Below are 24,130 nucleotides of genomic sequence, written 5' to 3'. Positions count from 1 at the left end.
GAGTCAGGGTGATGTTAAAGTTCAGGTTTCTGCCATTGACTTGCATGGCAGAAAAAAAGCCACTTTGGTAATGTGCTTTTAAACTGTCTTTTGGTACCTCCGGTTCCGGGGGTCGTGCAAGGCTGATATTTTGCCACTATGGCAAGGGTCCTCCCGCATGGGGACCAGGTAAATTTCAACCCGCTCAGACCCACAGAACGGGTTATTTTACATTATATTCGCGCAATTGGCGTGGGAACTACTTAGGGCCGCGGTCAAGTTCACGGGCAATTGGCGTTGGAACTTCTGTTCTAGGGCACCTAGGAATAAAATTATTTTTGCCCATAGATGTTAGGCACTGTATACCACTGTACAGTATACTGTGGAAGACACATAATGAAACTATACTGAATATGTAGAATAAATGCATAGTTTTATTTATTCAGGGTTTATTACACAGTATACTGTACGGCCGGAAAACATCAGCATACAGTACAATATTATCCATCGAAATCCCCCCATTAGCCATTTTCTTTTCTGAGAAAAAACAAAAAGAAAAGTTTTAATGTACAGTACAGTACAGTAATGGTCAGCCCCCTAAAGAAGTACCCAGCCAGCCCCACCAAAATAATACGGCAACAAGACAGTACTCACCATTGAATTTCCCATTCAGCTTGCGCCGGCGCCGGTCCACTGCCAGTCCAGCTTTCTTCATCATCCACGTCGATAGTTGGCAGCGGGACTAGTCCATCTGTAGTCAGCAGGTGAGGCTGGAAATCGCTTAGGTACATGCAAGCTTCATCAAAACTGCACGCCAAATCCAGCTCAGCCTCAGGCTCAGGCTCAGGCTCAGGGTTGTCACTGACAGTGGGACCGTCATTGGAAGCCGGTGCTGGTGCTGGTGCATTGCTTGGCAGCGACTGTCGCTTCTTAGTTGGTTTTAACACGACCCTTTGCCTTTTGCTGCCTCCATGATCATAGATAGGGGAAAAACCCGGTGATACACACCAATACCCTCCAACAAATTGGGGCTCAATACGGTGAAAACAGGGGTCACTACATAACCTTTTCCTTACTGCACGCTTCCACGTATGAGGAGTTGGCGAAAATTTGTAAAAGTCATATTTTTCGATAAAATACTGATACATTTGAGCAACTGTTGCCATCTTATCCTCTGTTGCATTAATCGCGGCCCATATCAAATACGCGTAACTTCTGTCAGGTTTTTGGAAAGCAGGCTGCACTTGAACACTCATGGCGGGTGGGTCTCTGGAGAATAGTGTAACACAAACTGAAACTGGTCTTTGTCTTTCTTTAATATGAAAAGCATAAATTGATACATTTTGGCAACTCTTCCTTCAGTCTCAAGGCCAAGGCCAAGTTACAATGGCATACTGTGGTACAGTATCTTTTTTAAACGAAACACCTGCAAGCCGACACATTACTGATTCGGCGCATTACAAGTCATGAATTTATGCCATCTGGCGGACACGCGAAGCATTGCAGCCTAGTAAATCCTGAACCATTATCAATTAACACATCAACCGCGCGTCAGCCGGGCATGCGCCTGGCTGGGAAGGCAAAAGGAGCCCGGCATGCTCCAGGTGAACAGCGTGGCATTCCAGGAACATGCCAGGTAAAAGCCGGTGATTTGAAAGAATAAAAGCTGCCGCAGCAGTAAGTCAACAAAAGAAATGTATTTTGTTTAACTTGTACATGTTATTTTGTTTTTTTACATGTGATAGTTTTTTTTTTTAAAGATCATTTCTTGCCACTTTATGTATATATGTATGTATGTCTAGATCGATATATACATACAGGGTAAGAAATTATTTTGTTGTAAAAGCTTGTTTTGCAGTATTTAAAATGTATTTAGCTATGCTGCTATGCTTTCATGTGTGTGTAATGTAATTTTTATTGAGATAGATGTAATTTTTGGTGTTGTATGCTGTACTATACATTTCTTTGTATATTGGTTAATCATGTGTATATATATGTATGTATATGTATGTGAATATATATATATATATATATATATATATATATATACAAGTATATATATATATATATATATATATATAGTTGCATGATGAAGCCACTGTACAAATGAATGTGTGAAGGATGGGTATGTGCTGTGGGGGCACCGCGGACCCATAGGGACCACCCAAGGGCCCCCAGACCCTGGTGGGAACCACCCGATGCCCCTCAGACACCTGTGGGTCTGACCCAGGGCCCCCCAGACACCCGCGGGCCTACCCGTGGAGACCCCATTGTGGCCCACGGAGACCACCTGGTGGACCACGGCGCCTGGCGGGGACCACCCGTAGGCCTCCAGACCCTGTTTGAAACCTGGTGCTGGGCTACTGTGAGGTCTACGGACACCCGTCAGGGCCACTGGGGACTCCCGTGGGCCTGGGGTATTAACCCTGTATGTAAAATAATAAATCATGTATTTATGGGAGGACACAGGGGGTGGGTTATGTATTTAATAAATATAATGATGTTTATTGTGGGGCTGTGTATTGTTTTTTTTGTGGGTACTGGGGGTGGGGGAAGGGGGTATTGACCCCAAGGGTATGTGGGTAGGCCTCCCGTCTGGGTAGTGTGTGAGGGTGGTTAGGCCTCACGGGGTGGGGGGGGGTAGTGGGGGAAGGTGTATAGGCCTTATTTGTGTGTAGCAGGGGTGGGTGAAGTGGGTATTAGCCCCAACGGTGGTTGTTTAGGGCTTGCAGGTGGGTAGCGGGGGGGCTTAACCCCTTCATGACCATAGTGGTATTAACCGCTAAGGTCATGAAGGGGTTAAGTCCACCCTCAACCCCCCCGCAAGCCCTAAACAGCCACCAAGGGCCAAATACCCCCTTCACCCACCCCCGCTACACACAATAAACCTGGCATGGCTGGTTAACCCCTTCATTGCCTTATGAAGTGGGCTTTAAATGCATTTTTCCTGCCTCGGATGCATGCCGGGGGGCTCCGGTGCTGGTATTAATGGGTATCAGCTCCGGAGACCCCCGGCATCAATCCCAGGCAGGAAAAAGGACTGATTTTTTCTAATTGTCGACCTTGCCGATGCTTCTCCACCACCAACTTGCCTACTTTAGTTGGCAGAAACACTCATGAAAGGGTAGAGCCCCTTCAAATTTCCTTGTGCTGCAGAGATTCACTCCAGGTATATGAAGTCCATTTAAATCAGCAACATGATAATAGACCATAAGGGGTTAACACATGATGAACAGCAAATGAGTCTACTGACTCTCCCCTAGTATGGGAGCAGCCTGGCAACATACAGAGGGTTGACCCAGTAGGTTAAATAACCTGCTAGGTCCCCTCAAATGTATAAATAGTGCACTAAAAGTGGCTGTTCCCCTGGAGTGCTTGAGAATAAGAAATAAACTTACTCAGTTCTTTCATTGGTCTGTTCCAGTTGGCGTGCTCCAGGCTTGTGAGCAATAAAGTAGCAGGCTATCCTCTCCATAGGAAAGTAATCAGCGGGCACTGCTTGGACAAAAAATGGCAAGAAGGCTGGACTGTGCAAAAAATATGTAGCCCCCTGTAAACAGCTCAGGCAATACCTATCTTCCTTCTATTGCGGTAAGTCCTGTTAAGATCAGGCGCCAGTTATCATTATGGGTTTTCCCCCTTCATAGCCCTAACCTGAATGGTAGACGCAGGCCTGGACTCTGCTGCAGGCGTGAGCAAGAGGGGAGGTTCCGCTGACACCAGGAGGGGAGGGGCTAGCTCTATATCTAGCAGCCCACTCCGGTGAGTGAGGAGTTGTTCTTTGTCCTTGCTGTGTGCCGTGTTCCTCTCTTATTGATGGTTCTTCAAGCGAGAGAGTAGCTTAAGAAGAGTTCGAGTGAGAAATGATACCAAGAGTCTAGAGCTACTGAGTATTAGGCCGCGAGCCACGAGTCCTGCGGAACGGTCCGAGGAGTATCAGGAGGCTACGGGCTCCCCGGCGCAGCATGCCGGTTGAGAGCCAGAGGAACCAAACCGATCAGCGTCTATAAGTAGAGCTGATAGACTTATATACTGGTGGACCAATGCCCTCACCCCGCTGCCAGGGGTGATGGGGAGAGAATGCAAGACCCACCTCGAGGTTAACCTCGGGGGTGGGCCACGGGGTATTGCAGCCCTAGCTCAGACCATCCTGTCGGCCGAGTGACTTGGAGGGAAGGAGAGGAGGAAGTCGTGGGAGTTGAGCGGGTGGTACCTCGCACCGGCGATTGTATTGTGGCTGCTGGAAGCCTTGTCGTTGGGATATCGTTGCTCTGTCAAATAAAGAGACTGTTCTGTACCCGTAAAGACTGTGTGTGATTTGGAGAGTATAACCCTGGGACCTAAGGGGTTCTTCTATATCGGTCTTGTCCCATTACCCTGGGAGTATAAAAGATGGAGGCGCTGCACCACTGAGATAATATGGAGGCTACCACCCCAGAAGCCCGGTCCTGGCTCCCCCACAACATCGCGGGAAGCTCAGGCCCTCCTGTTCCTCACAGGTACGCACCACCACACCTGTAACCCACCCCCATGCATTCCTCACACACCCGTAGAGACTGGGAGGGGGGGGGGGGGAACAGGGTTACAAATATAAAAGCCTTTATTGGTTCCCGGCAAACATGGATAAAAAAGGGGAGATGGAGTCCTGCGGAACGAGGAAAAAAGGGGAGATGGAGTCCCCTCAGCGCTCTGACGCGTTTCGTCCGCACAGGAACTTTGACAAAGTCCCTGTGCGGACGAAATGCGTCAGAGCGCTGAGGGGGGACTCCTCCCCTTTTTTATCCATGTTTGCCGGGAACCAATAAAGGCTTTTATATTTTTTGCACAGTCCAGCCTTCTTGCCATTTTTTGTCCAAGCAGTGCCTGCTGATTACTTTCCTATGGAGAGGATATCCTGCTACTTTAGTTGGCGGGCCGGATTGCCGTAAAAATCTAAATTCTAGAGTGCCGATCAGCAGCGAAAAACTGATCGGATCTACTAGAATTGAGCGTGTTTCAAAAAGTGGCAAAAAGTGGCTTATCGGCACCCGGCTGCCGAAAAGTTTTTTTCAGCTATAAAAAATGCTGAATTTTGGAGCTTATCGGCGCTTACTGACTCGGAGAGGCAATATTGGCGAGAAAATGGCGAAAAATGGCTTTTTGGCGCTTACTGCATGAGGCCCCATGTCGGATAATACTGAACGTATTATCTGACATTTGCACCCCCTCCCCTTTTTACTTACCAGACTTGGCGACGGCACAGCGGGAGCGGAGGTAAAAGATGTCAGCAGAGGGAAGACGTTGAGAAAGCAGGTGGCTTGGCTGTGGAAGGCGAAGACATCCGGAGCAGGATCAAAGGAGATGGCAGGAGAGGTACGTGCTGTAACACCGGAAGTTGACCGGCGCCTGACTTCCGGCGCAGGTGTTAAATTGCGTACCTCCCCTGCCGTCTACTGTGCTCCTGCTCTGATCGGATGTCCTCGCCTGCCACAGCCGCCCGCTGTCTCAATGTCTTCCCTCAGCTGACATCGTCTTCTACTTCCGCTCCCTAATAATATTATTATTAATGTGCCCCTATGCGCCTGCCTAGGCGACTGCTTAGGTTCGCCTGATGGATGGGCCGGCCCTATATTTACTCAACAATTGACATCAACTTGGCAATTCTACTGACTACGTTGAAACCCTTTAAACTCTTCTAAAGTAAGGCCGCGCTTATAGTGCTGGCGACGGCGACGCGACCGATGCCGTCGCCACTGGCGAAAGTTGTAATTTGATTTTTAGCGACATCGCTGGCGACAAGGCCAGTGACGTCACTAAAAGGCGTGGGCCGCGCAATTTGATTGGTTTAGAGACAATCATATGTGGCGACTGTCTCTAAAAAATCAAATTTACCCGGCTTCAAAAATGTAAGTCGCTCCGTCACCATCGCGCTTACTATAAGCGCTTGCAACAGAGTTCATGTATTTGTTTCGGGGCGATGTCGCCGTGACAAGGCATTATAAGCGCAGCCTAGGGTACACAGCCTTGTCTTTTCATATATTACGTTCTGATAATGAACCTGCTACTTACTTCAATTGTGTTCTTTACTATGGTCTCATGTAAATGTTACTCTCTCTATCCACTACAAACTTCTCCCTCCTGGCCCACACCCAATGTAATCATACACCCTTGACTACTCAAAAGCTTTGCATTATCTACAGAATGTTGGTGAAGAGCTCTGAAAACCAGCACACCTACTGTAGCACCACTCATTCTAATGGCAAATATTGCAACTTTGCAGTCTGTAAACAATTACCCACATGTATATTTATATTGCTAATCTCTTTAGCATGGGATATTGAACTCAACCCAGGCCTTCCCTTCTCAACTCTGTCCTATACCCCTGATAATGCCCCCTTATTATTTGCCCAAAACAAACTCTTTTTAAACACTGACAAAACTGTAACCATGGTATTTGTGACTAAGTCTACATTTCTAAAGCTACCAATGACAGAGCTTCAGATCAGAACCAACTCTAAAACAATTCTTGTCCCGGTCACTAGTTTTAAATATCTGGGCATTATATTGACTCCTATTTAACAAGTGGGTTGCATATGGATGTCGACATCCAACACCTCTGACAAACTGGGTGTACTTTATAGGAACAAATCCTCTCTAATCCCGCTGGTCAGAAAGCTCATTGCACAGCAGATGCTAATGCCAATTGTAGACTATGGGGACATACTGTAGTATATGGTACAGCACCCCAAACTCACCTTTGCAAACTACACACCCTGTATAATTCAATATGCCGCTGTGTCCTACAATATAATTACAACACACACCACTGCGAAATGCTCCAAGAACTAGACTGGCTATCTCTTGAATCCAGGTGCAAAGTACATTTTTCCTGTTTTTCCTTCAAATGCTTTCTGGGTAAGCTACCCGACTATCAGAACAAGCTCCTCACACTACCATACGAAGCACTTATCACCTGAGATCTGACTTCAAAAGACTGTGCATGGTCCCAAGGCTCAACAAAGAATGCGGACGCTCCTGTTACCGTGCACCTCACGTCTGGAACAACCTACCAGATACTCGCAAAACTGCCTCCAGTCTACGTAATTTCAAGACTTCTGCTGTCTCACATTTTAATCTTGTCTATAACTGTTAATTGTCTGTTAAATGCGCCCATAACATATTTTGTCCATGAAATGTCTGTAAATGTAACGTTTAACAATGTATTGTCATTATAAGTTTGTGCCCAGGTCATAATTGAAAACGAGAAGTAACTTTCAATGTATAATTTCCTGGTAAAACATTTGATAAATAAATAAACTCCATCCCCTCCCGTTATTATTTCCCCTCTTGCTTTCTGTATCCTTCATAGCCCCTCTGCCCCATCCCATTAAATATGTAAATATGTTAAAAAAAAAAAAAGTGAATAATATTGCATACACTTATTCTATTTATATTGCTGACTGATAGAAGGTGCCCCTAAACCTGTAGTGCCTGGACTGAGGTACTATTCTTTGACTATATAATAATAATAGTTTGTTTCCTCTGAGTGATAATGTACACAGCGGTGTACACAGATTTTCCAGGCACAATGAAAGAGCCTACTCTGAAGAGCTTGCAATCTAATTTAGGACCTGAGGCAAAGGGAGATAACGTTACCTGGTCACAAGGAGAGCTGGGTTTACTCCCTTGAAGGCAGTTTGGTCACTTAGGCTATTAAGGGCTAATTGCTTGTAAAATGTTTGGGTACGACTTTTTTTATCACCTATTCTAGGTTGGCTAGTCTCATCTTGCCTACAGTATATGTTTTTAATGGCCATTATATAAATAGGCAAGATAGGCCTGGGGTTTGTGATTAAAAAAAAATCTTGGTGGTAGCTCGAATCATTTCCGTTATTGATGCTCAGCGAACGCCTACATGGATAAGGTAATGTTTCTAAGGGGGCATTTAAGCCGCATGGAAATACCAATAACTGCAATACCCTCTCAGCAAATGTACTCACGTTCGGTTCCGTGCACCGATATGCCTACCGCACTTTCTTCCTCATATATCTGTAAATCTCCACTTGTACCATTAGAATATAATCTCTTTCATGGAGTGATTTGTTTTTTGTTGTGTGTACTATTAGCTTTAGTGCTCTTATTACTGTATGTACTGTATATTGTGTGTACTTTTCTAAGGGAAAGAGCTCCTTACATGGTTTCTGCTATACAATTATAAAAGTATATAAAAAAGTCTGCCCATAAACTTGTTTTCTGTTTTTCTGTATTTATATTCGACACTTGGCTCTGCAAAATACAATAGCTGCAGATAGAGAACAAGCCAAGAAGTGATTACTCAGACTGCATACACCTTCTCTGCTTTTTGGGCATGTAGGATCAAGCGCATTGTTGCCTAATGTGTTCTATTTATCACCTATTTGAAAAGATATTGTCAGCTTGTATGTTGTGTAAACATTGCTTTAGAAATGTACTTAGGAACAGTTACTGGTTTCTAGCTATAAAGTGTAACTACTACACAAGCACTTCTTGTACCAGGAAAAGAAAACAAATAATTATGGTGACAATGCACCTTTCATTTGTACAGAGAGGGATCATTTAAGATTACATTTTTTAATGTGTTTGTTTGCCATTTAACAGTTTGAAATGGTAACACATGTGCAAAGTACTAAAATATGTGGTTGTTGAATAATTGTTGTGGCAAAACTGCATCCCATTTTCAAACATTGGCATAAAATAAGTCTTTTTTTTCTCATTTTTTTTAAATCTGATTTTCAGAAACTGTAATATTCTTGATTTTATACCACGGCAAAAAACCCCGTTCTTTAAAGTTAATTTTTTTTACAGTCCAAATGGATCATAAACAAAGTAGTGATTTTATGCTAAAGCGTATATTAATAATAATACAAGTCTTCATGTCCAATTTAAAAAAAGAAAGACAAAAAAAAGATTTATGCTACCGGCAACGAAAAGGAGAGATTTCCTTCTCTTTTTAAATAAAACATCTTGTTTTTTACAAATGTGAAGCTGTAGGGCTGTGAGAGGGGAAATGTATTGTGGTAGTACTGTAATTTTCTCTAATGTACACTAAGTATCATCAAATCTTGGCTCTTGCTTTTGTCTTTTTAAATGTCACTGCATGTTACTAGCATACTACAGTACGTAGCATGGAAACTCTAGAACCAGTAAAGTTGCTGAAGGTTTATTTGTAAATAAGGTAAATGGCAATGTGTGAGATGTTTGATTTTATTTTATGTGGTATCGCTGTTTGTACCACCCTCAGTACCTACCTCTTGCTTTTTGAATACACCCTACAACTGGACATACAGTATTTATCTGATATTGTACATGGTTTCTAAACTTTCTGTGTTCCGTGCCTGATGAATAACAGCTATACTTATTGTACTATACCTATTTTTAGCCTGTGTGAACAAATGTCGTAGGGTACAGTCGCTCCATTAACTGTCTCCTTCTCTTATTGGTTGAAGCTTGAAACATTCAGCATGAAAATAAAATGGTTGATTAATGAGAATTTTGTCACCACCTCTATATAAATACAGTACTGTACATACAAATACACTGATGTACATATATCATATGTTAAGTTACCTTTATAAGTCCCTTTTCCTTGTTTCGAAGCGCCTCTATCCTGCATTGACAGGGGAACTAAAGTGAGTCTGTTCCCAATGCAAAGAAACCAAAACAGCAAAATGTTTGCTCTACGCATGAATATAATTGTCCGAATTATTAAGTTGCTTGCAAGATGTTCTTGTGTGTGTGTTAAATTGAATATTGGCTTCTATAGTATGTCTTTTTTGTTACTATAGTAGTAACTCAGCTCCGTGGCTGATACTATACACCTCATACATAAATCTTGGCCCATTTACTGAACGCCATCCTACTGTCTCTGTACGTTCTTCCTAAATACCAATTAGATTGTAAGCTCTTCGGAGCAGGGACTCCTATTTCTAAATGTTACTTTAATGTCTGAAGCACTTCTTCCCATGTTCTGTTATTTGTATTATTTGCTATTTATATGATTGATATTTATATATCTATTTATATGATTGTCACGTGTATTACTGCTGTGAAACTGGAACAACCTACAGTACCAGAGACTCTCACATCCACCACCAGTCTAAGTTCTTTCAAATCTAAGGCTGTCACACATTTTAATCTGGTCTGTACCTGTTTCATACGCCCATAATATAAATTATCTTTAACTGTGCATGCAATGTCTTGTATATAATGTATACCCTGCTCATTATGTAACTGTATTTGTAAACATGTATTATTTGTCTTAACTCTGTGTCCAGGACATACTTGAAAACGAGAGGTAACTCTCAATGTATTACTTCCTGGTAAAATATTTTATAAATTAAATAAATAAATAAATGTACATTAATGGCACTATATAAATAAAGACATACATACATCGGGACTATGGTGGTAACTATTTCTGATATCTTTTATGAGCTTGAATTAATCATAAACCTCAGTAATTAGGTATGGGTTAACACTGCATAGTAAATATGGCCCAGCATGTAATATGAGCACATAGTGTAGTTAGTTCTAGTCATGGCTAGTCCTATAATATGATAGTTGTTACAAATTCCAGAATCATTTCCGCTAGAAGCTTTTTGAGAAAAGAACACAATATCATTCTACACAATACTACGCTTTCTGTTTATTGTCACGTAATGGTTATTATCACTTAGAATGATCCATGTTTAGAAAACATACGTCAGGGCTGTTCAACTGGCCGCCCCGGGGGCAAAATGGAGCCCACTAAGGACTATTATGTGGCCCTTGGACTCTCTGCTCCTGCTGATTTCTTTCAAGCTGCTTAGGCAGCCAAGTACAATTGTTCACAGTGAAACTCACTTGTAAGTTATGGTAATGTAAATATATATAGTACAGATGTTACAAATGCTTGCAAAATGTTGACATTTTATCATTTTCAACTCTTTAAATGTATCTAAAATTACATTACAATAAGCGCGTGGCCCTTTTGATCCTGAACATTTCTTGATCTGGCCCCTTTGAAGAACTAGATGAAGAGCCCTAACGTACATTATAAAGCATTAGTAAGACCACACATTGAATATGGAGTACAATTTTTGTCACCACTCCTTAGAAAATACATTATGGAACTAGAGAGACTGCAGAGAAGAGCTACCAAATGAATAAAGGGGGTGGACAATCTAACTTATGAGCAGAGGCTAGCTTAATTAGATTTATTTACATTAGAAAAGAGGCGTCCAAGGCTGCGCTTATAGTGCCGTCAAAGGTGCTGCGAAGTCGACGTCGCGGTAAAAGAAATGCATTGTCACCGTTGCGTGTGCGTATAGTACACGCAACGGCGACAGTGCTACAAAAAATTTGGTAGTCACTGTTATTTGATTTTTTTCAGCGACGGTCTCCCCTTGCGGCCAATCGGGAGCTTCTCCGTGCCTCTGCCCGCCCCTTTTTATGACATCGCCCGAAACTAAAGTGCAGCTCTAGCGATTTGCGACAGCGACGGGTGATGGCATCGGTCGCGTCGCCAGCACTATAAGCGCAGCCTAAGTGGGGTTATGATAACTATATACAAATATATTCGGGGACAGTGCAAGGAGCTTTCAAAAGAACTATTCATCCCAAGGGCAGTACAAAGGACATGGGTCATCCCTTAAGGTTGGAGGAAAGGAGATTTCACCAGCAACAAAGGAAAGGATTCTTTATAGTAAGGGCAGTTAAAATGTGGAATTCATTACCCATTGAGACTGTGATGGCAGATACAATAGATTTGTTCCAAAAAAGGTTGGACATATTTTTAGAAAGGAAAGGTAAATAGGGATATACCAAATAAGTAAACATAAGAAGGATATTGATCCGGGCAGTAATCTGATTCCCAATTCTTGGAGTCAGGAAGTAATTTATTTCACCCTTATGAGATATCTTTGGATGATATTTCACTTGGGTTTTTTTGTTTGTCTTCCTTGGGTTGGTGCAGGAGCATGGTAAGGGGAGGAAGGGTGGATGGGGAGAGCGTGGTTATGGAGGGAAGGGTTGAAGAAGAGAGCCTGAGGAGGGTGGATGGAGAGAGCATTGGGAGGGAAGGAGTGAAGGGAGAGAGCATGGGGAGGGAGGGCAGGGGTGAGAAGGGGTGAGAAGGGGTGAGAAGGGGTGAGAAGAGAGCATGGTGAGGTTGGGAGAGAGCATGGTAAGGAGGGAGTATCTGGGAGAGAGGATAATGAGTATGATGAAGAAGGAGTATAGGTTGTGTGGTATATTGGTGCATCACCACAAAAAGCTCAAATAACATGAATATCCATTAGATGAATCCAGAATCCAGGAACAATGATATGTAGGAAAGAATAAACATCCCAGAGTGAAAAAACAGGGACCTGGTGGTGCCCACATGGCTACCCCAAACTATGTCTCCAATATGCATAAATTCACTCCTGGGGTATGATAATAAACTGTCCAGCAAAAGAAGGTAATAAATAATGGGCTGCAGCCCTTTACCTGTCGATGTAATTCCAGATGAATGGATTCTTTAGCGTGCAATCATGCACTAACAATGCGACCCTGTCTCGGGACGCATAATGATGACGTCACTGGCAGCCGATTTTGGCGAGAAATTTTTACAAATAAATAGTAGATCATTTTGTCTCTCCCTACACCTTGAGAAAGTCCTGAGGGATGAAATGCGTTGGTGCGTGGTCCTGTACTATTGCCAAGCTGACTATTAAAGGCTAATAAATATTTTTATCCCATGTTTGGAGTTGCCCTTATTTTTCTGCGTTCCTGGACGCTGTGAGCTGTGCTCCTCTTCTCTTCTACCTCCTTGGTGAAGAAGGAGTGTGGTGAGGAGAAAGTATGTGGGGAAGAGGACAATATGGGGGAAGATGAGGGGGAGAGCATGGTGAGGATGGGAGCATGTGGGGGCAAGGATGATGAGGAGGGGATCATGTAGGGGAGAGCATGGTGTGCAGAGGAATTCACTAGTTCCACCCCTACAAATGTGCTAACATTATTAGTCTTGAAAGGGTTAATGCCAAGTTGAATGTGGTGGCCAATTTTGATGCCAATTTTGATGCCAATTTTGATGCCAATTTTGATGCCAATTTTATGGGAGAAGTAGTGACTCAGTGAGTAAAGACACTGACTGGCACTGATAGTTTGAAGCAGGGGAGCCTGGTTCAATTCCCGGTGTCGGCTCCTTGTGACCTTGGGCAAGTCACTTTATCTCCCTGTGCCTCAGGCGCCAAAAAATAGATTGTAAGCTCCACGGGGCAGGGACCTCAGCCTGCAAAATGTCTCTGTAAAGTGCTGCGTACAACTTGCAGCGCTATACAAGAACATGCTATTATTATTATTATGCACATCTTCCTTTTTTCGGTGTACAGAAACATTATTTTTGTAGTACAGTACTTACCATTAACATCTGTATGCCGAAGAGAAAGTAATAGGGATTTTCTAAAAATCACATTAATTGCAGACAGTATTTTACTATCAAATAAATCAATGGTGAAATAAAGGGTAGGTAATTGTGAGTTTAACTTAGACATCCCCTGTGTAGATACCAATGTGTTCTCTGGAGGCAGGAAGAAACTAGGAGTAACCTGATATGAGGACAAACAATGAAACAGAGACAGAGAGAGAGGGAAGACAGGAAAGAGTGTACTGTAACTGCAGCTATTTGAGGGGTTTTGATACTCAGAGGTCAGCACTTTGCCTTCACACGGGACAAGGCTGGATACAGCTTCCTCTGACCATATCCTTCTCTCAAATCTCTGAATGCCTGGTATTTAGAGTAGATCTGTAACGACCACTCATGCCTAATCCCATGAAACAGAACCTGCTCCAAAATTACTTTTGAAACCATGTATCTGAGGAAGAAGGTTAGACCAAGCTCTGCATTGGGCAAGCTAGAGACTTACAATATTCACAGGTATGTAAAAGGGGGGGAAAGAATTATCTGATGTTCTGATTTCTTTTTTAAAAAAAGGTTTGGATTTGTTAATTTACAGTACATGAAGGAATTATTGATGCTTGAAGGCTGTTTACTGTTGCCAGGGAAATCAAGCTAGTCAGCATTTTAAAGTATAGGGGGACTATACATTATGGATACTTAAACCTCTCTTTGTTTCACATGAGTTTTAAATGTTTCAGTAACAGGCAATGTATAATCTGGGTTCAAAAAAAGTGACCCTAAAGTTAGCAAGGAGGAAAAAGTGATTGTACAAATTGTGCTGTCTTAATTTCCATGATCAGTTAATATTCATTAATGATTACTGATATGTGGTGTGGTTTGTCAAGAATTGCATTTGCCTTTTTGTAGTAAAATGACACTTAACCCTTTCACTTGCATACAGATCTGAAGCACTTTACACAGCAATGCATTTTAGGCTCCACTCCCTGCAAAACAGGGAAAGGATCATTTTGAACATGAATTTATAGGTGCCAATGAATCCAACTTTTTACTCATTTTTTTTTTTTTCTTCTTTTTTTTTTTGCCCCAGCTTGGGGTTTGTACGGTGGTTAAAGGATGGTTTAAGTAGCCGTTACCAAACTCATATAATTTGGATGAATCAAATTCTACACCCGGGTCTGTCAGATTCTGCATTTTCTGTGCATCACAAATCTTCCCCAAATCTGACCAGGAGTAGTCATCAAGTTGGTAGATTTCATGGATATTTCCTCCACACAATCTGTAACATTGTTTCTTCAGGACACCTCTTGTAATAGTTACAGTAAGATCTGCCATGGGAATAAAGCAATCATACAAACTATGGCTGTGCCAGAAAGGGGTCCCTTGACAGCCAGTTCTAACAACATATAAAAACATTATTCATTAGTGATAGGTTCTGAAGGCGTGCAGTGTCAAATTAAAACGACTTAAACTGTTTACCTTGAGAAATATTGGATTTTGTCAGTTACACTAAGTAGAGAACTGTCAACTAACTCAATCACCTAATAATGATTAATTCCTGGTTTTATACTCATGTATTGGCCTTTTAGAACTTTGGTATAATAGAGTACTATTTTATGAGGGACTGGACTGGATTTTTATCACACCAGTGACCTGAATTTAGTTGACAACTAGGTGTCCTTTAGGATAAGGGCTTCTGCCACCAAATGTTGAATGAGACAGCTCCTCTTAGCTTTATCTTGTAATTGCTTTATTGTTGACAGCTTGCACAGAATAAAAACTACAAGCATTCAATCATTTCTTTTTTGGTACTCTTCTGTTGTGCCAGCCTTTTCAGTGAAATAAGACAAACATCTGCAAAAGCCCAAAACACACATCAGCCCACCAATAAACCCACCCATCAACGTGCACAAACTTCCCTAGGAGTGACCAGAGTACAGGCAATATCCACAACCTGCTTTAATGAAGAATCTGAAGAGCAGAACCGGACACCTCCAGAATGGCTGGAGAAGGAGCTAATAAAGAGGAAGCAGAGGAGACATTCACTGGGACTTGTAGAAAATGTAACAGAAAAGGAAAATATTCAAAATCAGACTGATCCAGCCAGGAGTCTAAGGAAAGAGAAGGTAACATAAGTCTCCCTTCAAGGGCAAACAATGCTATAAATAATAGATTGTAATGATTTCATAACATTGCTAAGTAAACTAACTCAAAGCTATTATTACTGTGTGGTAGTTCGTTTTGTCTAAGTGGTCATAATTATGAGGTTTTGCAAAATCCGTCCCGGGTTTTCTGTGTCCGGACCGGGATTTTGTTCTAGCTCACCCTCTGTGGCAGGATCCACCATTTTTGCTCCTGGCAACTTCCTTTAAAATGACAGCCCTGTAACCAGGAAGTTGCCAAGCAAAGTTTCAGTTCATGCTGAGTACATGCAACGCACTTGCCTTTTGTCTTCCTAGTTTCCAGACCCGGCTACAAACCTTGACCACCCCTGTCTTCCGCCTGCCTCGAGCTATGCATTCTCACCGACTATACAACTCTGCTGCCAGCCCTGACCTTCAGCTTATGACTCACTACTCTATCAGGACTCTGTCCCTCGGCTCAGGTCGGTTCTTTCATATTCCTGCCTCAGCCCTGTGGGTCTGCTTCCTGCTTGAGATGAGCATCGTTACATTTTGCTCGGCCCAAACATGGACCCTGTCTCTTCTTGTTCCCCTGAACCACGTCTTGGCTAACGGACTTCTACGCTCTCTAATTCATGACCATGGTTTACGGACAACAACTCTACGCTCTCCAATCCTTGACCACGGCTTATGGATCTCCACCATTCTACGCTCTCCAACCCTGGATCAAAGGCAAGTACCCGCTACCCTCTCCACTCTCCAACCCTGACCGGCTACGTTCATGACCCTGCAATCCGGACATACCCCTGTGGCTTAGGGCGGTGGTTATATATCTTCCCCACCTCAGCCCTGCGGTTCAGTCCAGGTTGCAGTGAGCATCCGTGACAAGATGTTAGGAAGACAGAGGGCCTCCGCTGTGGATGAGCCAAACAGGAAACAGTGGACTGATCGCCCGGTAGACCCGAGCGGTCAACAGCCCCTCCAGCAGACTGAGTACAGTGTAGTAATGCCTGAATGCCCACAGACCTGGCCAGTCCCCAATACTGAGGTGGGTAAGGGTATAACATGCACCCACAGCAGTGAGGGCGTGCCCGGAGTGTGGTATGATGCGTTGTCGGGCCTGGTGAGAAAGGGTTAACTTGATACTTGCTGTGTCCGGGGTGCCAGAAGTTCGAGGGTAGAGATCCGAGAGCCGTAGGTCAGGGGCAGGAGACAGCAGCGTAGTAAGGTCCAAAGCCGAGTCCAGGGAGTAGCGAGGTACACGAAGTCAACGAGAGCCAAAATCAAATCCAAGGGTATCCAACGGGGGCAGGGACAGGAACTAGTGCTGTAAAACAGAAGAGAGCCAGGCATAGACGACCGAACAACTGAAGCCACAGAAGAACTATGCAGAGCGAGGAAGGAGAGGGCAGACTGGGGTTATATATGCAGGAGGACCAATGAGAGCAAGAGGTGGAGCGGAGGACTGTCAGAGCAATCCCAGGGATAGGTTCAGGTGCCCAGAGTGGGAGTCAGCCAGGTGAGTGGTGGAGACAGCCTGTAGCTGCTGGACGGCAAAGAGGATCAGGTGCGCACGCTCCCTGTAAGGTTCCCGTGCGCGCGCCCCGGCCGCGTGTGGGAGGATGCGGCGTGCGCCGCGGAGGAGCGGCATGGCGTCCGACCAGAGGAGGTAAGGAGCCGACGGGGAGGGGGTCTGGGACGAGCGGCCGCACTGGGAGCCTGGGTGACGGGGACCCGCTGAGAGGCGCGTGTCCCCCGATTCCTTACAAGTGTCTTGATGGGGAGGGAAAGGTTAGACAGGCAGATAAGGGACATGCAGCAGTACTATAGGGATTTAGTGACTCGCTACAGTGTCCTGACAGACGCCCTGACTAAGATGACTGACCAGAGGGCACTGGTGCTGGCAGCCTGGTCCCCAGAGGATGGACTGGCAATGCCAGAACTACAACCCTGCATTGCTTCAGTCAGCAGCCCCAAGCACCTGCGACTTTTGTGACCCCAGTGGTCAGTGTCCAAATACCCATGGAGGGATACTTCTGGTGGGGGGGGGGGGAGTGTGTTGTTACACTGTATCAGAGACCTGATGGATGTGAACCATAGAGGAGGCAAGGAATCTCAGCAGGCTAAAGGACTGTACCAGCCAGAAAGACTCTGTCCTAGTTCAACATTCAACAACCTTATCGTTTTCCAGGCTCAGCAAGTCACCTGATATGGTGACTATTCTGGAGCCTTCATCTTGAGGGGGGAGGTGTGACGGTAGGGGGTAACCTGACTCTCAAATATTAAGCCTGTTTTGGTTACCCCTGATCCGTGTATAAGGGTTCAAGAGAGTTATCAGTATTGTATGTTTCAAATGTAGTGTGTGTATTAAAAGTATTTTTTGTGTTTTTCTCTTTCCGGGCATGCCAGCAAGCAGGAATTGCTAGGGTACGAGTTTCAAGGGGGGTTTGCAGAGGAATTGTTGTCACAATGTGCCTAGTAGGTTGGGGTCCGGAGTTGTCGGTTCCCCCATAAATGTACCCGGGAATCATGCCTGATTCTCGGGTACATGTAGACACATTGTCCCGGCAATACTTCCTTTGAAAATGCAAGCGCGACTCACCACTAGGGTACCCTGCTTCAGCATAGCCCAGAAAGGGGAATGGGGCACAGGGATATAACATCTATTCCTACAGCTGAGAGAATCCCTAGGTTAATGGGGATACCCCAGCTAGTGCCCAGGTAATCGAGAACCAGTATAGGGTTTGTGGGTGCCCCAACCATATATAAGGTTGTGAGGGGACTCTGAGAGTCCAGATTGACTCTAGGAGTCCACACTGAGTCTAAGATAAAGGGTGTAGAGAATAAGAGAGAGAGAAAATAAAGTACAACATTTTTCCTATTCAATCCCCTATACCCAGAGATGCAGGGAAATGTATTTAAAGTATATTTTATTAATGTGTCTTTACATTCGGAACCCATGTCTAGTCAGGCTGCCCAGGCTAACCCATAGGTGCCAGTAAGTCTGCTGGACATCAGAGTTCAATGAAACCAGAGGATGCCAGAGGTGAGAAAAGCATTTGGTTAGCATGGAAGAGCTGAGTACCCAGGTCCGGAGAACAATGGCAGTCATCTAGGATCCCACTTGCTCTGCCAGACCTGGAGGAGCCTGTCCCAGAGGGTGGCATTGAGATAGCCAGGGAGTGAGGTGCCAGGCTTGCGCATCTCTCCTGGCTGTTTCATATTTCCCGCTGACCCGGCTTTTCTTACCGTCTTGGCTCTGATTGGTTGCTGCGAATTTTCCCACACGATGATTGGCTGCTGAGTTTCATGAATGAAACTCAGAATACTATAAAGAACCGGTGGGCCAATCAGATTCGAGTTCTCCGGTAGTAAGAGCGCAGGCGGGCTTTTCAAAGTTGCTCTTGCGTGAATAGCAAGGCAACCGGCTTCGATTTTAAGCTAGAAAGCCTGCCTGCCAGATTCTAAAGCCCGAATTTCACGGCCAAGTTCTCAAAATCGACCATAGCAGACGTGGCTGGGATATGATGCCGATTTCAGTTCCAGAGGATTGGCAGTAACTCGTGGTCAAGAAAGTCCAAGTTCTCAGGAGAGAAGGGAGCGGTGGCGTGTGGAACTTCACGTCTATTTTGGAACCATGTGATTCCAGGCTAAGTCCCAGTCAGGGTAAAACTCTTATTTAGAGTTCCCTGCACCTAGGAAAGTCTAGTTTTTCGACCCCAGACCCCCCAGGGGGTGTATTGTTTTGTCTGTATTTTGTGTTCCATTGTGTGTAAGTGAATTTGTGCGAATTAACTACAATTTATTTCATTACCTTGTTTTGCTCAATGAATGATCCTGGTAAAAAGGTGTAAAAAGACCTGGTCTCCCATGACACATTCTATCAAGAAATCTCTAACTCTGTCCTCTGGATTTTTCTGATCAGTTGCTGTGTTATAACACAATGCTCTGAGCAAGCAACCCTTGGAAGCACATACTGTACAAAGCTTCAGTGATTTCGCTTTAACTGTTGAAAAACTAAAGGGAGAGTTGTACATTTGTAATGTCTTGTGTAGATTAAGTTTCTGGTTGTTAAATAAATACCTGTTTTTGATGATGTAGGGAGTATGACAGTGATAAACAACTAAATTGCAATAACAGACTAATATTGCAGGAATTATTTCTCCCTATCTAAAGTAGGGTATAACCACTAAATGACTATTGTGTGTACCAGCATAATATTTATCAGAAAAAGAGAACAAAGTCCTTGGCGCAAAAGAGTAAATAATACCAGTCCTGAAATGTGTCACTCTGATCAGTCCCAATGTATGATCGTTGATCCCAATTGGTGTCTTCAAAAACTGGTAATTCTGTCGGTTCAAAAAGAAAACAGACCATTGCGCAGTAACTTTCACAACATGAATCGCTGCACTCTTCAAATGCCTACTTACAGCAGATGAATAGATATCAGGCCATGGATAATGTCTTTTACTTCAATCAGAGATCTGGATTCCCGAATCCCACGTAGTCTCCAACACACATGTACCCATGAATGGTTAAAATAAACATAGCATGTTACAGGAGATAACATTTATTAAAATGCACAAGACCATACATTTTATACTCACAGGGTGTCAGGTCTTGGCACGTGATTTAAGGATGCCGTCCGCAGCTTGAGTATCCAGAGCTCGGCGCTAACAGCTGGGGTCGGCGTCACACTCCACTCCCTCTCCTTGTATCCGCGACTCTAGTTAGCTCCTCCCCGATGACGTCACGAATGCGCTGATTGCTTCACCTCACTGCTGACAGACGTAACGCGCTCCGCCCTTTGCGTTTCGTGATTCGGAACGTCACTTCCTCAGGGGATTTGGAGCTCTACTGTCCCTACTGGCTATTTATAGCCTAAAAAGTAACCTTTTCGTTCCCTTGTAAAATTCATACAAAGAAAAAGCCTTGGGTATACATACTAAAATTAACACAACTTAAAACATCATGCACTAACCTTAGTCAGTGAAATTACAAGAGACGGCATTACAGACCAACCACTGTTGGAGACTATGATGTAAATACACCTTATTGATCCCTTATGTAGGAATTGAATCAGTGTTAGCTGTACATGTTGGCTCATGTTGAAAGTTCCCATACATCTTTCATTCCACACATATCCAATGCAAATTGTATTAATTAAAAAACAATGTACATTTATAAAATAATGTTGATATTTTGTGGAAAATCTGGATTCCATCCTCATTTGGTTTAAGATAATATTGGTGACCAGAAAACTGGTTTAGGGAACCTCTAATTCCCTTTAAGAAAAGACGCTAAATCGAACTCAATATAGGGACAGTAGAGCTCCAAATCCCCTGAGGAAGTGACGTTCCGAGTCACGAAACGCATAGGGCAGCGCTCGTTACGTCCGTCAGCATTGAGGTGGAGCGATCATTTCAGTGGTGATGACATCGGGGGAGAAGACAACTCGAGTCGTGACCTGAGGAGAGGGAGAGAAGTGTGACGCCGTCCCCAACTGCTAGCGCCGAGCTCCGGATACTCAAGCTACGGACGGCATCTTTAAATCACTCGCCAAGACCTGATACACTGTGGGTATAAAATGTATGGTCTTGCGCATTTTAATAAATGTTATCACCTGTACCATGCTATGTTTATTTTAATCATTCATGGGGACACGTGTTGGAGACTATAGTATGTGGGACTAGGGGATCCAGCTCTCTGAGTGAAGTAACAGACATTATCCATGGCCTGTGATCTTTTCATCTGCTGTAAGTAGGCATTTGAAGAGTGCAGCGATCCATGTTGTGGAAGTTACTGCGCAATAGTCTGTTTTCTTTTTTGTACCCACAGAATTACCAGTTTATAAAGAGACCAATTGGGATCAACGATCATACTTTGAGACTGATCAGAGTGCCACATTTCAGGACTGGAATTATTGACTCTTTTGCGCCAAGGACTTTGTTCTCTCTTTTCTGTTGCATCATTGTACAAGTCATTGGATAGACTTGCTGTATTGTCCTTTTGTCTGCCATTCTAATAGTTGATTCACATGTCACTTTAAGATTTACACAATTATTTTGGGCCATAACCTAATAATTTGTGGCTTAAATTTGGTATAGTCACTTTAAAAGATTTATTTGTGCATTATGTCACCATCAGTATTTTTAGGTACTGGCACCTCACAGGTTAATTTTAGGAAGAGTGTTTTATTATATGCTTATAGTAGTAGTGTTTGTTTAAATGAGCACAATATTTATGCAAGCATTTTATTAATAGCATTTTTGTTTGTAGATTGAACAAGACCTGACACTGGAGCAATTACGAAAGCTAAAGAAGGTCTTTGAGGTAGGTGTTTACTTTGTGTAGATAAGTACAACATTCAATGCTCATTGTTGAGTACAGTAAAATAAAATAACTAAATTTGTGTTGTTGATTAAGAGCAACATTTACGCGTATTATTGTGCATTTAATCGATTGAAATGACCTTTCTTGTACTGTAGATAAATTACTCTGCTGGGTGAGAAATTATCTCAATAGCCTTCCCATGTTTTATGTTGAAGATTTTGTGAAAGGTAAACGCTATTTACTTGGTGCGCCATATAAATAAGGGACTTGTTCAGCCTTATTTAAGCAGGGAGATAAATAAGGGACTTGCTCAGCCTTATTTAAGCAGTCAGATAAATAAGGGACTTGTTTAGCCTTATTTTACAGGCAACAGGATAAATTAATAACTGACTCCTAATAATCTGGAAGAAAATAATTGTTGACTAAATAAGGGAGAGGGACAAGGTTAAAGTGCTGGCTGCTGGGTAAATAGATCATTTGTTTGCAAAAACTCCACAATGCATTACTACTGATACACCCACACACACACAAACACACACTGTACACAAAACTAGTTATTTTCAGGAACTTTGCATTCCTACTTTTTTTTTTACATAACAGAGGGTATTGTAGTATTAGAATCAAGCTACATTTAGCAACCATGTTAAGATGACTACAGACAGTAGATAACTAATACTGCTGAATACAGTATGTTACTTACGTTCTGAGTTGCAATCTCCTGCAAATCTTTTCTGCTGTGTTTGAAACTGTGGCCTATACAGTATTATGTAAAGGTTTTTAAAATCGATGATAACATTCGGCATTAGGGAAAAAAAGAATGGGATACTTTTGCTGATTAAATACCATATCCACTAAGAATTACACACGCACAATAACCGTGCTCTACTGAGCTCACTTACATGCAGGTGTTTGGAAATAATGGAGCCACATCGCAATTCTCTCCCTTAACATCAAACATTTCCATGCAAATACACAGCACGGCTACCACAGGGTAATAATGTAAGAAACATCACAGTATCCTGTGGCAGAGAAGTCTTTAACCCATTCAATGCCTGAGGGGCTACTAATGCATTGCAAATGAAAGACTTCTGTCATGGTAGGGGTAATCAGAAAATAGACACAGCCTAACAATATACCCACTCTCTACATAACAAAGATGCTAGTAAGGCATTTCCTTACTATAAACAATAGCACACAACTCCCAACCCTACCACACATACCTAACACCTCCCCCTGTAAAATGCCTACTGTGCTATTAGGCTCCTTTACCAGGTTAGCCGCACACGCACATGACATCAAGTGGGAAATTCCGCAATGCATGTAATTCAGTGGGAGGAAAAAGGGACTAGAATAAGATTTTGTTTTGTGAGTGTCATTAATATTTCCAGCATTTTGCTGAACTTTTTGCGATTATCACCCTGTTCTCTCGATTGGTAACTCAGATACATTGTTATCTGCAATATTTTGTATTTATTTCCTATTTTTAGGAGTTGGAAAATAATGGCCAGAAGTCACTGGACATGGAGAAATTCAAATGGGTAGTAAAGAAGAGCACAGGATTATGCAGAACTGTAAGTGAGTAAGGTTTAAAAAAATAAATAGCCTGTGGACCCACACTGCATTTATTTTACACTATTGGTGATTTCACCGCCAGGATCTCTTAATGCACCAATCACAATGGTTAGTTGTTTACATAAACTTTGTAATATTGTCAGAACCAGATGGTCTTCAAATGTACACCCTGCAGGAACTCCCCTAATTGCATTGTTATCACTGACTGAAATTTTCCATCCCAAGAATTCCTAGGAATGGAGACAAATTGGGGGCTACACGGAAAATAACTTACAATAAACTGGAATAAAGTCAAATGTATTTGTATTCCAAGCATTGGCTTGTCCCTACAAGGTCTGAGTTTCTACCTGACTCACCCGCCAACAATCAGTATTTCCACTTAACCCCATCTCTGCCAAGGGCACCGCAACGCAGAGCAAGGCAATTGCACTGGTAGAAGTCAGTGCTACATTCACAAATGTGGTGACTTTGGGACCTCGCAGCTTGTTTACAAGTTTAACATTTATAGAAAGGAACCTCGCTCTAACCCCTGGTTGGTGAAAGCGTGCTGCCTAGGGAAAAGGCAATAGACCAAAAAAGTGTACCAAAGAAGGTGCACTACAGAGTCCCTTTTTAGGCGCACCGCAGACCTTTATAGTATAGACGGTCAGGGGTGAATGTAGTGAGTGTAGTGAACTTTATTAAATTGCTGTGCAAACGTGCGATAAAACAGTATATAGTAAATAGT

General features: G+C 43.2%; 1 protein-coding gene across 4 annotated transcripts in view; it reads left to right on the top strand.

The window, feature by feature from the left end:
• Nucleotides 1–13,590: 13,590 nt before the first annotated feature.
• LOC142490197 (cilia- and flagella-associated protein 337-like) overlaps nucleotides 13,591–24,130 on the top strand; it is a 104,222-nt gene continuing 93,682 nt past the window's right edge. For 3 of the 4 annotated variants that reach the window (XR_012800002.1, XM_075592155.1, XM_075592156.1), the window contains exons 1-4: nucleotides 13,591–13,894; nucleotides 15,204–15,501; nucleotides 21,778–21,831; nucleotides 23,319–23,402. Coding sequence is in view for 3 of the 4 variants with exons in the window: in XM_075592155.1 (XP_075448270.1) it covers nucleotides 13,827–13,894; nucleotides 15,204–15,501; nucleotides 21,778–21,831; nucleotides 23,319–23,402 (504 nt within the window). In the remaining variant the exon portion in view is untranslated. The remainder of the gene's footprint in view (nucleotides 13,895–15,203; nucleotides 15,502–21,777; nucleotides 21,832–23,318; nucleotides 23,403–24,130) is intronic. The other variant, XM_075592157.1, reaches the window with a different exon arrangement.

Source organism: Ascaphus truei, chromosome 3 (genome assembly GCF_040206685.1).
Source record: "Ascaphus truei isolate aAscTru1 chromosome 3, aAscTru1.hap1, whole genome shotgun sequence".
Lineage (NCBI taxonomy): Eukaryota > Metazoa > Chordata > Amphibia > Anura > Ascaphidae > Ascaphus > Ascaphus truei.
Note: the sequence above shows the minus strand (reverse complement) of the source record. Positions and strands in the feature narration are given on the sequence as shown.